The sequence below is a fragment of the Orycteropus afer genome, unplaced genomic scaffold (assembly GCF_000298275.1).
Source record: "Orycteropus afer afer isolate SDZICR_OR568_19922 unplaced genomic scaffold, OryAfe1.0 scaffold00164, whole genome shotgun sequence".
Classification (NCBI taxonomy): Eukaryota; Metazoa; Chordata; class Mammalia; order Tubulidentata; family Orycteropodidae; genus Orycteropus; species Orycteropus afer.
This window is the reverse complement of record NW_006921751.1, coordinates 4,306,685-4,321,139: the sequence shown is the minus strand read 5'-3', so window position 1 is coordinate 4,321,139 and position 14,455 is coordinate 4,306,685. Positions and strand designations below refer to the sequence as shown.

General features: G+C 39.0%; 1 protein-coding gene across 1 annotated transcript in view; it reads left to right on the top strand.

Annotated features, from left to right (window-relative positions):
- The window catches only part of NEXN (nexilin F-actin binding protein), a 39,121-nt gene that overhangs the window by 13,239 nt on the left and 11,427 nt on the right, over window positions 1–14,455 (top strand). The window contains exons 6-9 of the mRNA XM_007946488.2: window positions 789–974; window positions 1,065–1,241; window positions 4,825–5,013; window positions 11,117–11,314. Coding sequence (XP_007944679.1) covers window positions 789–974; window positions 1,065–1,241; window positions 4,825–5,013; window positions 11,117–11,314 — 750 coding nt within the window. The remainder of the gene's footprint in view (window positions 1–788; window positions 975–1,064; window positions 1,242–4,824; window positions 5,014–11,116; window positions 11,315–14,455) is intronic.

The following is a 14,455-nucleotide window of genomic DNA, read 5'->3' as shown; positions in this document are numbered from 1 at the left end:
CCATGTGGAATGTTCAACCACATTTTAGTTGTCCCTTTTTATCTAACAGAGAAAACAAAAACAAAACAATTTGATGGTGTGTCTAAAATTATAGCCACTTAAATCAGAAGCAATTTTATTTTAGGGCCATATAGTTCTTCACTTTATATTTGAAAAAATTCAGAGGCAACAATAAGGTATTTAACAGAACCAATGAAAATGAATTTTAAAAAGCAACAAATGTTTAAAAAATTTTAATAGGATTAAACACCAAAAATTTTACCTATAATGTAAATGTTGAATAAAGCATTCAGAAATACTGTATTTGTTTTTCTCAGTAAATATTAATTGTATTATTTAAAAGCTTGCATGGGCAGAAAAATCATATAGAGCAGCTTTTTTTTTTTTTCTTTCTTTTTTCTTCTGTTCTTTAAATTAAATCCATCCACCATCAAATTGATTTAGAATACTCTCAGGTGCACAATACATTTTCTGGGATTGATTAGTGCACAGATAACTAAATTCAAGCAATGTCACTGCAGTTTCATAGTTTCATTATCTCAACAGTTTGATTAATGTCATCTTCTATGAAATGCTTCTTGAAGCAATAGATTTCAGTAAGATTTACTCATAATGTGCAATGAATTTAGAGAAAGGAATATTTAAGAATCTGTTAAAAAAATAAGTTTTTTGTTCTTCACAATAATGGATAGTAATATAATGAAATTTACCAACGATGGAGGTAAAGTCCCGTGAAATCTAAGTTTTGGTTAAGAAGAAATATACTAATTATCTATCTTATAAAATAGGAAGGAGATGATTCGCTACTTGTGACAGTGGTACCTGTCAAATCACACAAAATATCTGGAAAAATAAAAAAGAATTTTGAGGATCTAGAAAAAGAACGAGAAGAAAAAGAGAGGTATGAAGAAGATAAAAGAAGATCTGAAGAACGGCAATCTCTGAAGGAAGCAAAATGTCTTTCATTGGTCATGGTAAATTTTTTTAAGGAACAAATCTAAGCAGTTAAGTTAGTTAGCAGCATTTTCCTGATTAACAGATGTGTTTTTATAATGTTTTCTTAGGATGAAGAAATGGAAAGCAAGGCAAAAAAGGGATCATTTTCTCCTGGAAAACTGAAATTAACTTTTGAAGAACTGGAAAGACAAAGACAAGAAAACCAAAAGAGGCAAGCTGAAGAAGAAGCAAGACAACGTTTAGAAGAAGAGAAGAGGGCTTTTGAAGAAGCAAGGCGCCAAATGGTGAAAACATATTTTTAAAACCTTACATTTAATATTAGGGAAGGTGGCTGGTTTATCTAAATTCATTCCTATAAATCTGAGACTTCGAGCATAGTGCCTAAGGCATTTGACTGCTAACCAGAAGGCTGGTGGCTCAAACCCACCACCCATTCCTTGGAAGACTGGGCAATCTACTTCCGTAGTGATTGATACTGCCTGGGAAACCCAAGGAGGGGTCGCTATGAGTCGGGTCAGACTCCACGGCACATAACAACAACAACATACTCTTTTAAAGGAGCTCTGGTGGCATAGCGCCTAAGGCACTTGACTACTAATTAGAAGGCTGGCAGTTCAAACCCACCAGCCACTTCTCAGACTCCATGGCAGAGTTTTGTTGTTGTTTATTTGAAAGGGCTTGATTTCAAAACTGTATTTATATTCCATATATAAAATGGATCTGTATTGTTTTTTAGTTTCCATTTTGGGACATTTTACCCACATGTTTAAAACTTAATTTTTAGTATTATAAGTTGTTATAAATGTGCAAAATAAGTACTCATTGAATCTGGTTCTCTTCATCTCTTAGTTCAGCCTGCACTGTATATAATGGTATGAGTGCAGCACATTTTCAAGTCTGATCATAAGTGTACACTTAGCATTTCAGTCCAGTTTTTCAAATGTTTGAACATATCAAGATAGCAATTTACTATGGAATATACAGTTTTCCATATAAAATATGTACATATATATGTGTATATAAAACTCACTGCTGTCCAGTAAGATCCGACCCATAGCGACCCATCCTCCTTGGGTTTCTGAGGCTGTATCATTAGGGAAGTAGATCGCCTTGTCTTCCTTCTAAGGAGTAGCTGGGGGGTTTGAACTACCAGGCTTCTGGTTAGCTCCCTCTCTCTGGTGGGGTAGTGCCTAAGGCATTTGACTGCTAACCAGAAGGCTGGCGGTTCAAATCCACCAGCGACTCCTTAGAAGACTGGGCAATCTACTGCCATAGAGATACCAAACCAAAACCACACTCACTGCAGTAGAGTCGGTTCCGACTTATAGCGACCCTCCTCGTGTTTCCGAGGTAGTATCACTATGGAAGTAGATTGCCCAATCTTCCTTAGGAGGAGTGACTTGGGGGTTTGAACCTCCAGCCTTCTGGTTAGCAGTCAAATGCCACAGGCATTATGCCACCAGAGCTCCTTCCATAGATACTTCCTCAGAAACCGAAGGAGGGGTCGCTATGATTCAGAACTGACTTGATGGCAGTGAGTTTGGTTGGTTTTGGTTTTGGCATGTACAAAGCTTTGGTAGGAGCTCTGGTAGTGTAGTGCCTAAAGCACCTGACTGCTAACCAGAAGGCTGGCGTTTCAAACCCACCAGCCACTCCTCAGAAGGAAGACTGGGCAATCTACTTCCATAGTGATACTGCCTGGAAAGCCCAAGGAGGAGTCGCTATAAGTCGGATCCGACTAGATGGCAGTGTGTTTGGTTGTTAGGAAGGAGCTTTGGTAGTGCAGTGCCTTAGGCATTTGACAGCTACCAGAAGGTTAGCAATTCAAACTCACCAACCGCTCTGTGTAATTAAGATGAGGCAATCTATTTCCATAAAGATTTACTGCCTTCGAAACCCAATGGCAGTAACTATGAGTCAGAACTGACTTGATAGCAGTGGGTTTAGTTTTGGTTTTATACACTAAGTGCTTTACAAATGCTTACTATGATGATGATATTCATAGATTTTTGGATACAAAATGAAATTAAAAATAAGAAAACACTCATTCCAAATCTCACTGAAAGAATTTAAAATTTAACATCTATAATTTTAAAAGGTACTAGAACCTCCTTGATCAGAACTGATTATTAATATTCTAAGAATTATATTTTCAAAATTTTAATTTTCTATACATTTGTGGAAAATGTTATTACTTTAAATAATTGTTGTTGTTGTTAGGCATCACTGACAGCAACCCTACCTACAACAGAATGAAACAACATCGGGTCTTGGTCTATCATTAAATCATTGCTGTTTGTGCCCATTGTTGCTGCCACTATGTCAATCTGTCTTTTTGAGGGTCTTTCTTTTTTCTGAAACTCTACTTTATGAAACAGGACTGTCCTTCCACAGGGACTAGTCGCCCCTGAACACATGTCCAAAGTATGTGAGATGAAGCCTTCTGGCTGTACTATTTCCAAAACAGATTTTTTTTTTTTTTCCTGGTAGTCCATGGTATATACAATATTCTTTGCCAACACCCTAATTCAAAGGCACCAATTTTTCGGTCTTCCTTATTCATCGTCTTGCTTTTGGATGCATATGAGATAGCTGAAAATACCATTGGTTGGGTCAGGTACATTTTAGTGACATCCTTGCTCTTTAACACTTTAAAGAGATTGTTTGCAGCAGATTTGCCCAATGCAATATGTCATTTTATTTCCTGACTGCTACTTATATGGGCATTGATTATGGATCCAATGAAAATGAAATCCTTGACAACTTCAATCTTTTCTCCTTTTATCATGATGCTACTTACTGGTACAATTGTGAGGATTTTAATTTTCTTTATGTTGAGGTGTAATCCATACTGAAGGCACTACACTACCAGAGCTCCTTTTGGATAATTACACTTGTACAAAACCTACACATTGTAGGTGTCACTGGTGGTTAAATTTAATGAAAAGAAACAGAAATATCATTAATTTTTAAAAATCATATATTTTAGGTAGCTTAATATTAAATAAAAAGTTTATTAATAAAATTATACAATTTTATATACAGTAGTTCCAGATATAATATTTTATCTGATTAATATATGGAAAAGAACCACAGTACATAGGAAAATTCTATGAAAAATACAAAATGGAAAATTATTTTACTATCAAAGAGACTCTTAGTAGGTATACATGAACCTCCATTTAAACTATATATATAATGTTTAGGAGCTCTGGTAGCATAGTGGCTAAGACACTGGCCTGCTAACCAGACGGCTGGCGGTTCAAACCCACCAGCCACTCCTCGGAAGGAAGGTTGGGCAATCCTACTTCCATAGTGATACTGCCTTGGAAACCTAAGGAGGGGTCGCTATGAGTCGGGTTTGACTCGACGGCACATAACAACAACAACAACAACATATAATGTTTTGGGAGCTTTGGTGGTGTAGTGCCTAAGGCATTTGACTGCTAACCAGAACGTTGGTGGTTCAAACCCACAGGCCACTCCTTGGAAGGAAGATTGGGCAATCTACTTCTGTAGTGATGTTGTTGTTGTTGTTATGTGCCATAAAGTCAGCCTGACTCATAGCGACCCCTCCTTGGGTTTCCGAGGCAGTATCACTACGGAAGTAGATTGCCCCATCTTCCTTCCGAGGTGTGGCTGGTGGGTTTGAACCGCCGCCTTCTGGTTACAAGTCAAGTGCCTTAGGCACTATGCTACCAGAGCTCCTTTATCATAAAGACCTTTAAAAGGAAGAGAATTTTGGTTAAGCATATTAAGGGTAAAAACACTCCTGTATGAGGTGGATAATTCTGTGCCTTGGATTTATAATTCATTCCTGTCTTTGATGATTCTCAATTCTTAGTAATTAGTGGTTTCTTTGTTTAGATAAATGAAGAGGAGGAAAACCAAGACACAGAAAAACTGTTTAAAGAGTACCGCCCTGGTAAACTCAAACTCAGTTTTGAAGAAATAGAAAGGCAGAGGAGAGAAGACAAAAAAAGGAAAGCAGAAGAAGAAGCCAGAAGAAGAATAGAGGAAGAAAAGAAGGCATTTGCTGAAGCAAGGAGGAGCATGGTAAAACAGAACCTAATTGGAGAATGGCCCATCAGGATCTAGCGTTTTTAGAATGTTAATAGAAATCTTTAGACTTTGGGGAATACTCCGTTATTTCTGGGATTTTGCCAAGAGTAGGAATAAAACATAGGTTTTAAATTCTTCTATGGTATAACACCAGTCAGGCAAAGGTGTTTGCTTCAGTGCAGTGCTGAGAAGGTTCTGATTAAATTTCCATCCCTGCCATAGAGGATTCAATATTATCTACCTTCTCTGGGAAGACATGTTTTCCAGAATTGAATATCTAAGAAAGAAGAAAGGCTCTTCCTTCCCTCCCCTCCCCTCCCTTCGTTTGTCTTTCTTTCTCCTTGCCCCCTCCCTCGCTCACTCCTTCCTTCTTTTCCTGTTTCATTTCCATTTTCATACCATCCAGAATATATTAAATGACCAAAGTAATTTAATCATAATTATTTAACTCTACAAAATGCTCACTCATCACTGATAGCAAATGTAATTATGCCACAAAATTATGGTTCCTATACTCTGGTAGCATAGTGCCTAAGGCACTTGACTGCTAACCAGAAGTCTGGCGGTTCAAACCCACCAGCCACTCCTTGGAAGGAAGATGGGGCAATCTACTTCCACAGTGATACTGCCTTGGAAACCCAGGGAGGGGTCGCTATGAGTCGGGTTAGACTCCACGGCACATAACAACAACAACATACTTTTTTAAAGGAGCTCTGGTGGCGTAGCGCCTAAGGCACTTGACTACTAATTAGAAGGCTGGCAATTCAAACCCACCAGCCACTTCTCAGAAGGAAGACTGCGCAATCTGTTTCCACAGAGATACCGCCTCGGAAACCCAAGGAGGGGTTGCTATACTATTTTAATGTTTTTAAGTGTACAGTTATCCAACAAACTTTATTTTCAAGCTAGTTGACACTTGAACACTCTAACCACCTCTTGAAACATTTTCATTGCTTTCAATGATATCATAATCTGGTTTTCCTCCTACTTCTCAGTGTGGTTCAGACTTACATATAGGAGCTCTGGTGGCATAGTGCCTAAGACATTTGACTGCTAACCAGAAGGCCTGCAGTTCAAACCCATCAGCCACTCCTCAGAAGGAAGATTGAAGAATGGGCAATCTACTTCTTCAGAGATAAACCAAAAACCAAACTCACTGCCATCGATTGGGATTTGACTCATAGCGACCCCTCCTTGGGTTTCTGTAGAGATGTTGTTGTTGTTGTTATGTGCCGTCGAGTCAGACCTGACTCATAGCGACCCCTCCTTGGGTTTCCGAGGCAGTGTCACTACAGAAGTAGATTGCCCAACCTTCCTTCCGAGGAGTGGGCTGGTGGGTTTGAACCACCAGCCTTCTGGTTAGCAGTCAAGCGCCTTAAGCACTACACTACCAGAGCTCCCTTCTGTAGAGATACCGCCTTGGAAACCCAAGGAGGGGGTCGCTATGAGTCAAAACAACTCAACAGCAGTTGAGGTTTTATTTTATTTTAGTTTTTGGCTTTATCACCCACCCAGGTGCTCAAGTCAGAAATTTTTCATTCATGCCTCACATCCTGTCACTAAATATCATTTATTCTCTCTCTTAAATCATTCTAAAATCTATTGGTTTTTCCCTGTAGTAGTCCCATGCCACTACTATAATGCAGGTTACTGTTATCCCTTGCCTGGGACCAACTGCTAATTAACTTGCTTTCTTGCCTATAATCCATTTTTCTCTGTAAAGAGAGATCTTTACAGAGAAAAAAACAAAAGACAAAAAAAGCAAATTTACTTGTTATTATTTTACTTACTATCTTTTCACTTCCCTTAAAAATGCAAAAAACTTGTAAGAAATAATGGTGCCTTTGTATACTTCTCCAGCTTAATTTCTTTTTCTTCCTTCACCTGTCATCTTTGTTCCAGGTGTATTAAATTTCTTTCCATTTTTTCAAAGTGCTGTTCTTGCACTTCTGTGTCTCTTCACAAATCCTGCCTGAAACACATTGCTCTGTTCTTTCTGATGCTCATTTTCTTTGGGAAGATTTTACATATAACACAAGTTCCAAATCGATTCTCCTTCCAGGTATTCTTATAGCACTGAGTACTCCCTCAGTATATAGCTCTAATGCTGTATTGTCATTACTTATTGGCTCTCTTTCTAAGTAAGGCTGTGATGTCTTTTCCTTCATTAAGGAAGTGGCACAATGTCTAGCATAATAGACCGCCAATAAATATTTGTGAAATTAAACTATTTTGTGTGTATTAGGTAATCCCAGATGCACAAATGGTTTCTACATAAATACCCTATAAACATTATGAAAGCATTTAGTTTTTAGAGACTATTTTCAGAAGTGGTGGAAGAGCGGAGCTGTGAAGATTAGGAGAACTTATTCTGGAGGTAGATTTTAAAACCAACCAGCCTCCATTTTTTTCACTTTACTAAATTGCCTTCTTACCATGATTTACTAGAAGGAAAAGTTCAGGGAAGGGAAACTGCATTAAACCAAAACCAAGCCTAATTTATTAAAAAAATTTCCTAGAGATGTTTCTGTATCAGGAAAGGAAAAACAAACTTCCTTCATATATGTTGTTTTCTTATCCAGGGCCAAGTATAGTAATTTCATAAAATAGTTCAGTTAACTCAACAACAACAAGCTGTTGCTATGGATTTGATTCCAACTCCTAGCGACTCTGTATGACAAAGCAGAATTGCCCCATGGGGTTTGCGAGGCTATAATCATTGCGGGGAGCAGACTGTCTCATTTTTCTCCAGCTGAGCGGCTAAAACCAAAAAATACAAACTCACTGCCATTGAGTCAATTTGACTCACAGCGACCCCTCCTTGCATTTCTGAGGCAGTATCTCTACAGAAGTAGATTGCTCTATCTTCCTTCTGAGGAGTGGCTGGTGGGTTTGAACTTCCAGCCTTCTGGTTAGCAGTCAGATGGCTGAGTGGCTGGTGGGTTCCAAATGATTAGGAGCCAAGCACTTAACCATTGTGCCTGTAGGGCTCCTCATAGATTACATAAACATTTTTTTAAAAAACAATCCACAGATTGCAGAACCATTTAAACATTGTTTCTGAGTTCAGCTGGTTTTGTGGTAAAGCCTGTCAAATAAAAAACTTGGATCAGATAAATAAGTACCCCTAGCCTATCCCATTCCCCTCTATTTCAAACACAGGCCAGAAGCACATGTATAACATACCTTCAGGGGATCAAAAAACAGAATTAGGTAATTCTTTCCCATGGTAAAATGTATACCAAGTCAACAACTTTATATTTGCAGTTCAGGAATTGCCTATAAACAGATGTTAATGTAATGCAAAAACCACCATTTGAGAGCTTATGATGTCAGGCACTCTGCTAATCGTGCCTGACACATTTAAACTTTATTTAATCTTCATGACAACTAAATGAAAGTTGTCACAGATAAGGAAACTCAGGTTTAAGAAAGTTGAGGTAACTTGCCCAAAGTCACAGCTAGATAGACAGTTTTCATGAAATTACAAAAAGACAGTCCAAGTTATGTAAGATTAAACAAAAGAAAAACAAAAAACCAAACTCACTGCCATTGAGTCGATTTCAACTCATAATGACCCCACCTTGGGTTTCCAAGGCAGTATCACTACAGAAGTAGACTGCCCCATCTTCCTTCTGAGGAGTGGCTGGTCGATTAGAGTCAAATACTTTAGGTACTACGCCAACAGAGCTATATGTTTATGTAAGTGTTCTTAGTATTATAGAGAGAAAACCCACTCAGTCCATAAAAATGAAATTAAGAGGATTTATTCAGGAAAAATACATGTGGATGCAGGAAGGCACCAGTCCACATAAATGAGAACTCATGACTCCAACTAACATGTAACTAAGGCAAATATAAATATAGTCCATGGAACAAAGAAATTATAACACAGTTGTTTGGTTACTCTTTGGTTGAGGTCATAAGGAAGATGGGTTAGGGGAGGAGAATAAAGCTTCTATTGAATAATACGTTATAAAGAATCACCATAACAGATTTCAGGAACTAAGTACAGAAGTAGTTAAGTCTTAATCACATAGCTTTTAGGTGGAATCATAAAACTTCATTGGTGCATGTTTACACAGCTTTAACCAAGTATCTCAGCAGTGGGTAAAACACCTCTGGGTGCCAGGATCTCATTTTTCGAATATAACCTGTTAAACAAAAACCTTTTTTTAGGGGTCTCGGAAACTTAAGGCCAACTCCATACTCTTTCAAGAATTCTTTCTATGACATCTTTGTCATGAAGAGATATTCTTTTGGCCTATTTTATACAGAAGACGCCTGTCTCAAGATTCCCTTCCTTAGAGTATATTTCTTTTACATCCTGGCTTGACTATAGAGGTGTTCTGGTTACTTAGTGCTGCTCTGACGAGCCTGTACCACAAATGGGATGGCTTGACAAACAGGTTTATTCTTGTACAGTTCAGAAGGCTAGAAGTCTGAGTTCAAAGTGCCAGGCTTTAGGGGCTGGGTGAAAGCCCCTCGACCTTGGGCTTCAGCTCTGCTTCTTGATCCCCGCCCACGGAAGCTAGAGGCATCCCTTCAGTCAGACAGCTGCTGGCTGCTCAGGCTAACAAGCTCAAGGTTGACAAATAAAATGGCATAGTCCCCATGTCACCAAACCACACGGCAGGCCATTAATTCAAGTCCATTAAAAGTCTCAAGATCGGCAGAACATGGCAGGCTGCTGAATAAACAACACGGCTACGTGCAGAGTTCAAGCATGCCATAAGATAGAGACCATTCCCAAAGCTGCTGCTTATATATGGGAAGCAGACCACATATCCAAGACAGCTATTCAGCTACTAACAATAGATTCTACCATGGAGTTAATTACCAGTCTCATCATGAGGAATACTATATCCAGCTGCCCAGCCACTCACAGGTTTATCCAAGTTGACACACAAACTTAACCACAACAAGAGGGAAATTACTTCTTAGTTTTTATGGCTTCCAGCAATTAACACAGAAAGGTAACAGGAGTGTGTAAGGAGAATTGTCCTTCAGCCCAAGCAGATTCCCAGGCAGGCAGATGACTGAAAAGAGTTTAATTCAGCAAGGAAAAAAAAAAAAAAACCCAAACTCACTGTCTTGCCTCATACCGACGACTCCTTTCTGAGGCAGTATCTCTACAGTCTTCTTTACAAGGAGTAGCTGGTGGGTTTGAACCACCAGTCGCAGTCATATGCTAATTTAAGCCCCTAATTCAGCAAGAATTGACTTAAATCATTCAGCTTTGGTCAAAAAGACTTTATGGATTTCTCTTTTACATTACAGAGATTCTTGAAAATCGCTATGCATTGGAACTGATTTGAGGGCAGTGAGTTTGAATTTTTTTTCACAGGGTTATAGGATTAAATAATCACTACAGTGCTTAGAACTGTACCTGGCACAAAGTAACCTCTCAGTGAGTAGTAACCATTATTATTTCTTTAAAATTAGCCTGACAGAAAATAAATCAGTTCAATAAAATCATAGCATTGAGAGATTTTTGCCTGGTTATGAAGGACTCATGATAGAGTACCTAACACTCAGATAAGAGTAGGATTTAACTGAAATGCTCTATTTTGATTACCAATGTGGAGATAAATTTTAACACAATTCAAAATATTCTCAATATTAGAAAATATAAGGCATTTGACTGCTAACCAGAAGGCTGGCGGTTCAAACCCACCAGCCACTCCTCAGAAGGAAGATTGGGCAATCTACTTCCATAGTAATACTGCCTCGGAAACCCAAGGAGGGGTCGCTATGAGTCAGGATTGACTCGATGGCAGTGAGTTTGGTTTTGGTTTAATTCATATCACTCCTAGCATAAATAAAGTCAAAGTGTTCTTTATATTCAATAAAATTGAGAACAGATGGTCACATTTCTTCTGTAACACAAAATACCTTTCACATTTTTAAATAATTCATCCCTTGTTTACTACTTTTTATTTTTAGAATTTTTTCTTTTTTTTTTGATTTCTAGTTCAATTTGATTTCTAGTTTAATGAAACCTTTCTACTATAAATAATCCCATTTTCTACAAGAAACATTTCCTTTTCACTGTGTATAATTCTGGCAAGAGTAATAAAATAATTATTTTAAATAGGTGATAGATGATGACTCTCCAGAGATATACAAAACAATCTCTCAAGAATCTCTTACACCAGGAAAACTGGAAATTAATTTTGAAGAATTATTAAAACAAAAAATGGAAGAAGAAAAACGACGAACAGAGGAAGAACGGAAGCATAAGCTAGAAATGGAGAAACAGGAATTTGAACAACTGAGACAAGAAATGGGAGAGGTAAGATTTTTAAGAAAAATCATTCCATACTTGGGGGCTACTTTTCACTTGGGGGCAGCTCTATGTTAAGGCTAGGGCCCAAGGTAGGCAGGCGTAGAGGAGTTAAGAACAACTAAGGGAGATGAACTTGTCTGTCAGTTTGTTGTCCTGTGGTGGCTTATGTCTTGCTGTAAGGCTGGAGCTTATGCCACCAGTGTTGCAAAAGACCAGCAGGGTTACCCATGGTGGACAGATTTCAGCAGAGCTTCTGGGCTAAGAAAGACATGGAAGAAGGAAGAGGCCATCCACTTCTTAAAGAATTGGACAGGGAAAACCTTATGTATAGCAATGAAACACTGTCTGATGTATTACTGGAAAACTTTATGAATAGCCCTGAAACACTGTCTGATATAGTGCCAGAAGATGAGCCCATCAGGTTGGAAGGCACTCAAAATTTGACTGGGGAAGAAATGACTCCTCAGAGTGGAGAGGACCTTAAGGATAGGGATAGAGTAAAGCTTTCAGGGCCTCCATTGGCTGATGTGGCACAACTCAAAATGAGTAGAAATAGATGTAAACATTGATTAATATACGAAGTATAAATCTAGAAAAATTGGAAGTTGTCAAAAATGAAACGGAACACATAAGGATCGATATCCTAGGCATTAGTGAACTGAAAATGGACTGGTTTTGGCCATTTTGAATCAGACAACCATATGATCTACAATGCCAGGATTGCCAAATTGAAGAGGAATGGTGTGGCATTCATCATCACAAAGACTGTTTCAAGATCTATCCTGAAGTACAATAGTGTCAGTGATAGGATAATATCCATACACCTACAAGGAAGACCAGTTAATACAAATCTATGCATCAACCACCAAGGCCAAAGATGATGAACTGAAAATTTCTACCAACTTCTCCAGTCTGAAATTGACTGAACATGCAAAAAATGTGTTGATTATCACTAGTGACTAGAATGCAAAAGTTGGAAACAAAGAAGAGTCACCAGTAGTTGAAAAATATGGCCTTGGTGACAGAAATAATGCTGGAGATTGCATGACAGAATTTTGCAAGACCATCTACTTCTTCATTGTAAATACCTTTCTCAACAACTTAAGAGACAGCTGTACACGTGGACATCAGCAGAAGCTGTCAAGGACTTCATATTATTTGCTTCTACAATCAACACCAATGGAAAAAGCAGTCAAGCCATCAGATGACGTACTGTATTGTGCAAATCTGCTGCAAAAGACATCTTTCAAGTGATGAAGAGCAAAGACGTCTCCTTGAAGACTAACGTGCACCTAACCCAAGCCATGGTATTTTCAAGCACCTCTTATGCATGTGAGAGCTGGACAATGAATAATGAAGACCGAAGAAGAATTGATGCTTTTGAGTTGTGGTGTTGGAGAAGAATGCTAAGAGTACCATGGTCTACTAAAAGGACTAACAAAGCTGTCCTGGAAGAGGTGCAGCCAGAATGCTCCTTGGAAGCAAGAATGGCCAGACTTCGTCTTACCTACTTTGGTCATGTTGTCAGAAGGAACCATTCCCTGGTGAAGGATATCATGCCTGGCAAAGTGGAGGGTCAACGAAGTAGGAGAAGGCCCTCAATGAGATGGCTTACACAGTGGCTGCAACGATGAGCTCAGGTATAGCAAGGATCATGAGGGTGGTATAGGACCGGGCAGTGTTTTGTTCTGCTGTACATAGGGTCGCTGTGAGTCAGAGATGACTTGACAGCACCTAACAGGCACTTGACTGCTAACCAGAAGGCTGGTAGTTCAAACCTACCAGCCACTCCTCGGAAGGAAGATGGGGTAATCTACTTCCATAGTGATACTGCCTCGGAAACCCAAGGAGGGGTTGCTATGAGTCGGGTCCAACTCGACAGCACATAACAACAACAACAATAACAATTACACCATATTTATTAAGCTAAGTATTTTACGTATATTGCCTCACAAAAACCTTGTGAACATTATCACTCACATAAAGCACGCTCAACACACTACGATGAGGTCTTTCCTTGGTACAAGTTTCAGCATAGTTATGTGCACTTTCTAGCCTGCTATTACTCTACTCCTTCCTTGCTACTTAAAAAAAAAAAAAAAAAAGACATTCAGGACTGCAACTGACAGGTCTTACCATACTATCTTAAGCTTATAGTTCTTCTTAAATATATCTCAGAATTATTTATGGATACATTATGACTGAGAATTACTGCAATTTTAATGTACCCATTTTATTTTCCTTGAAACAAATAAAATTAAACTGATAAATAAAAATAAAACCAAAGGAGTACCATGCATGCTAGCAGGAGCATTGTTGTTGTTGTTGTTTGCCATCGAGTCAGCCCCGACTCATAGCGACCCCTCCTTGGGTTTCCGAGGCAGTATCACTACGGAAGTAGGATTGCCCAACCTTCCTTCCGAGGAGTGGCTGGTGGGTTTGAACCGCCAGCCTTCTAGTGAGCAGTCAGGTGCCTTAGGCACTATGCTACCAGAGCTCCTAAATATTAGTATTCTATCTTTAATGTGTGTGTTTTTTATTCATTTCAATATTACAGAAATCATACTAATATTTGTATGATTTCTGTAATATTGAAATGAATAAAAAACACACACATTAAAGATAGAATATACAGGGCCAGCTTCTTGGGAATACAACTTGTGCAGCCACAAAGTACCCACCTCAAGTTTAGAAGGGACTGAATTTGTTATTTTGTAAGTGATGTCATGCTTACTATTGCTTCCCTGACTCAGGATGCGTTTCCAGCAGCCCATTTTTCATCTCCTGATACCTCAGCCCCTGGACATTGTTGCCCTCCATTTGGGGTGACCACTGGTTTTCTTAGGCATTGGAGTAGGGGAAGACCAGGGCCTGGGCAAAGGTGTAGTTGGTGGGGCAAGGGAAGGCAGTAGCTGCCTCAGCCTCAGGCTGTAAGCGTGCCAGGACACTTTTGGCAGGCAACTTGATGGGTGTCTCTTATAAACTCCTGATCTAGAAACTGAGTGCATTCCTAGTGTTAAGTTCCAATCTCTTGAAGGTTGCCCATTTGTCATGGGTTGGGGCAGCAGCCCTATGGGAAGAGGACATTTATTTCCCTGTCCTGTCGGGAGTCCTGCAAATTATGTAGTTGGCCCTGAGAATATAAAT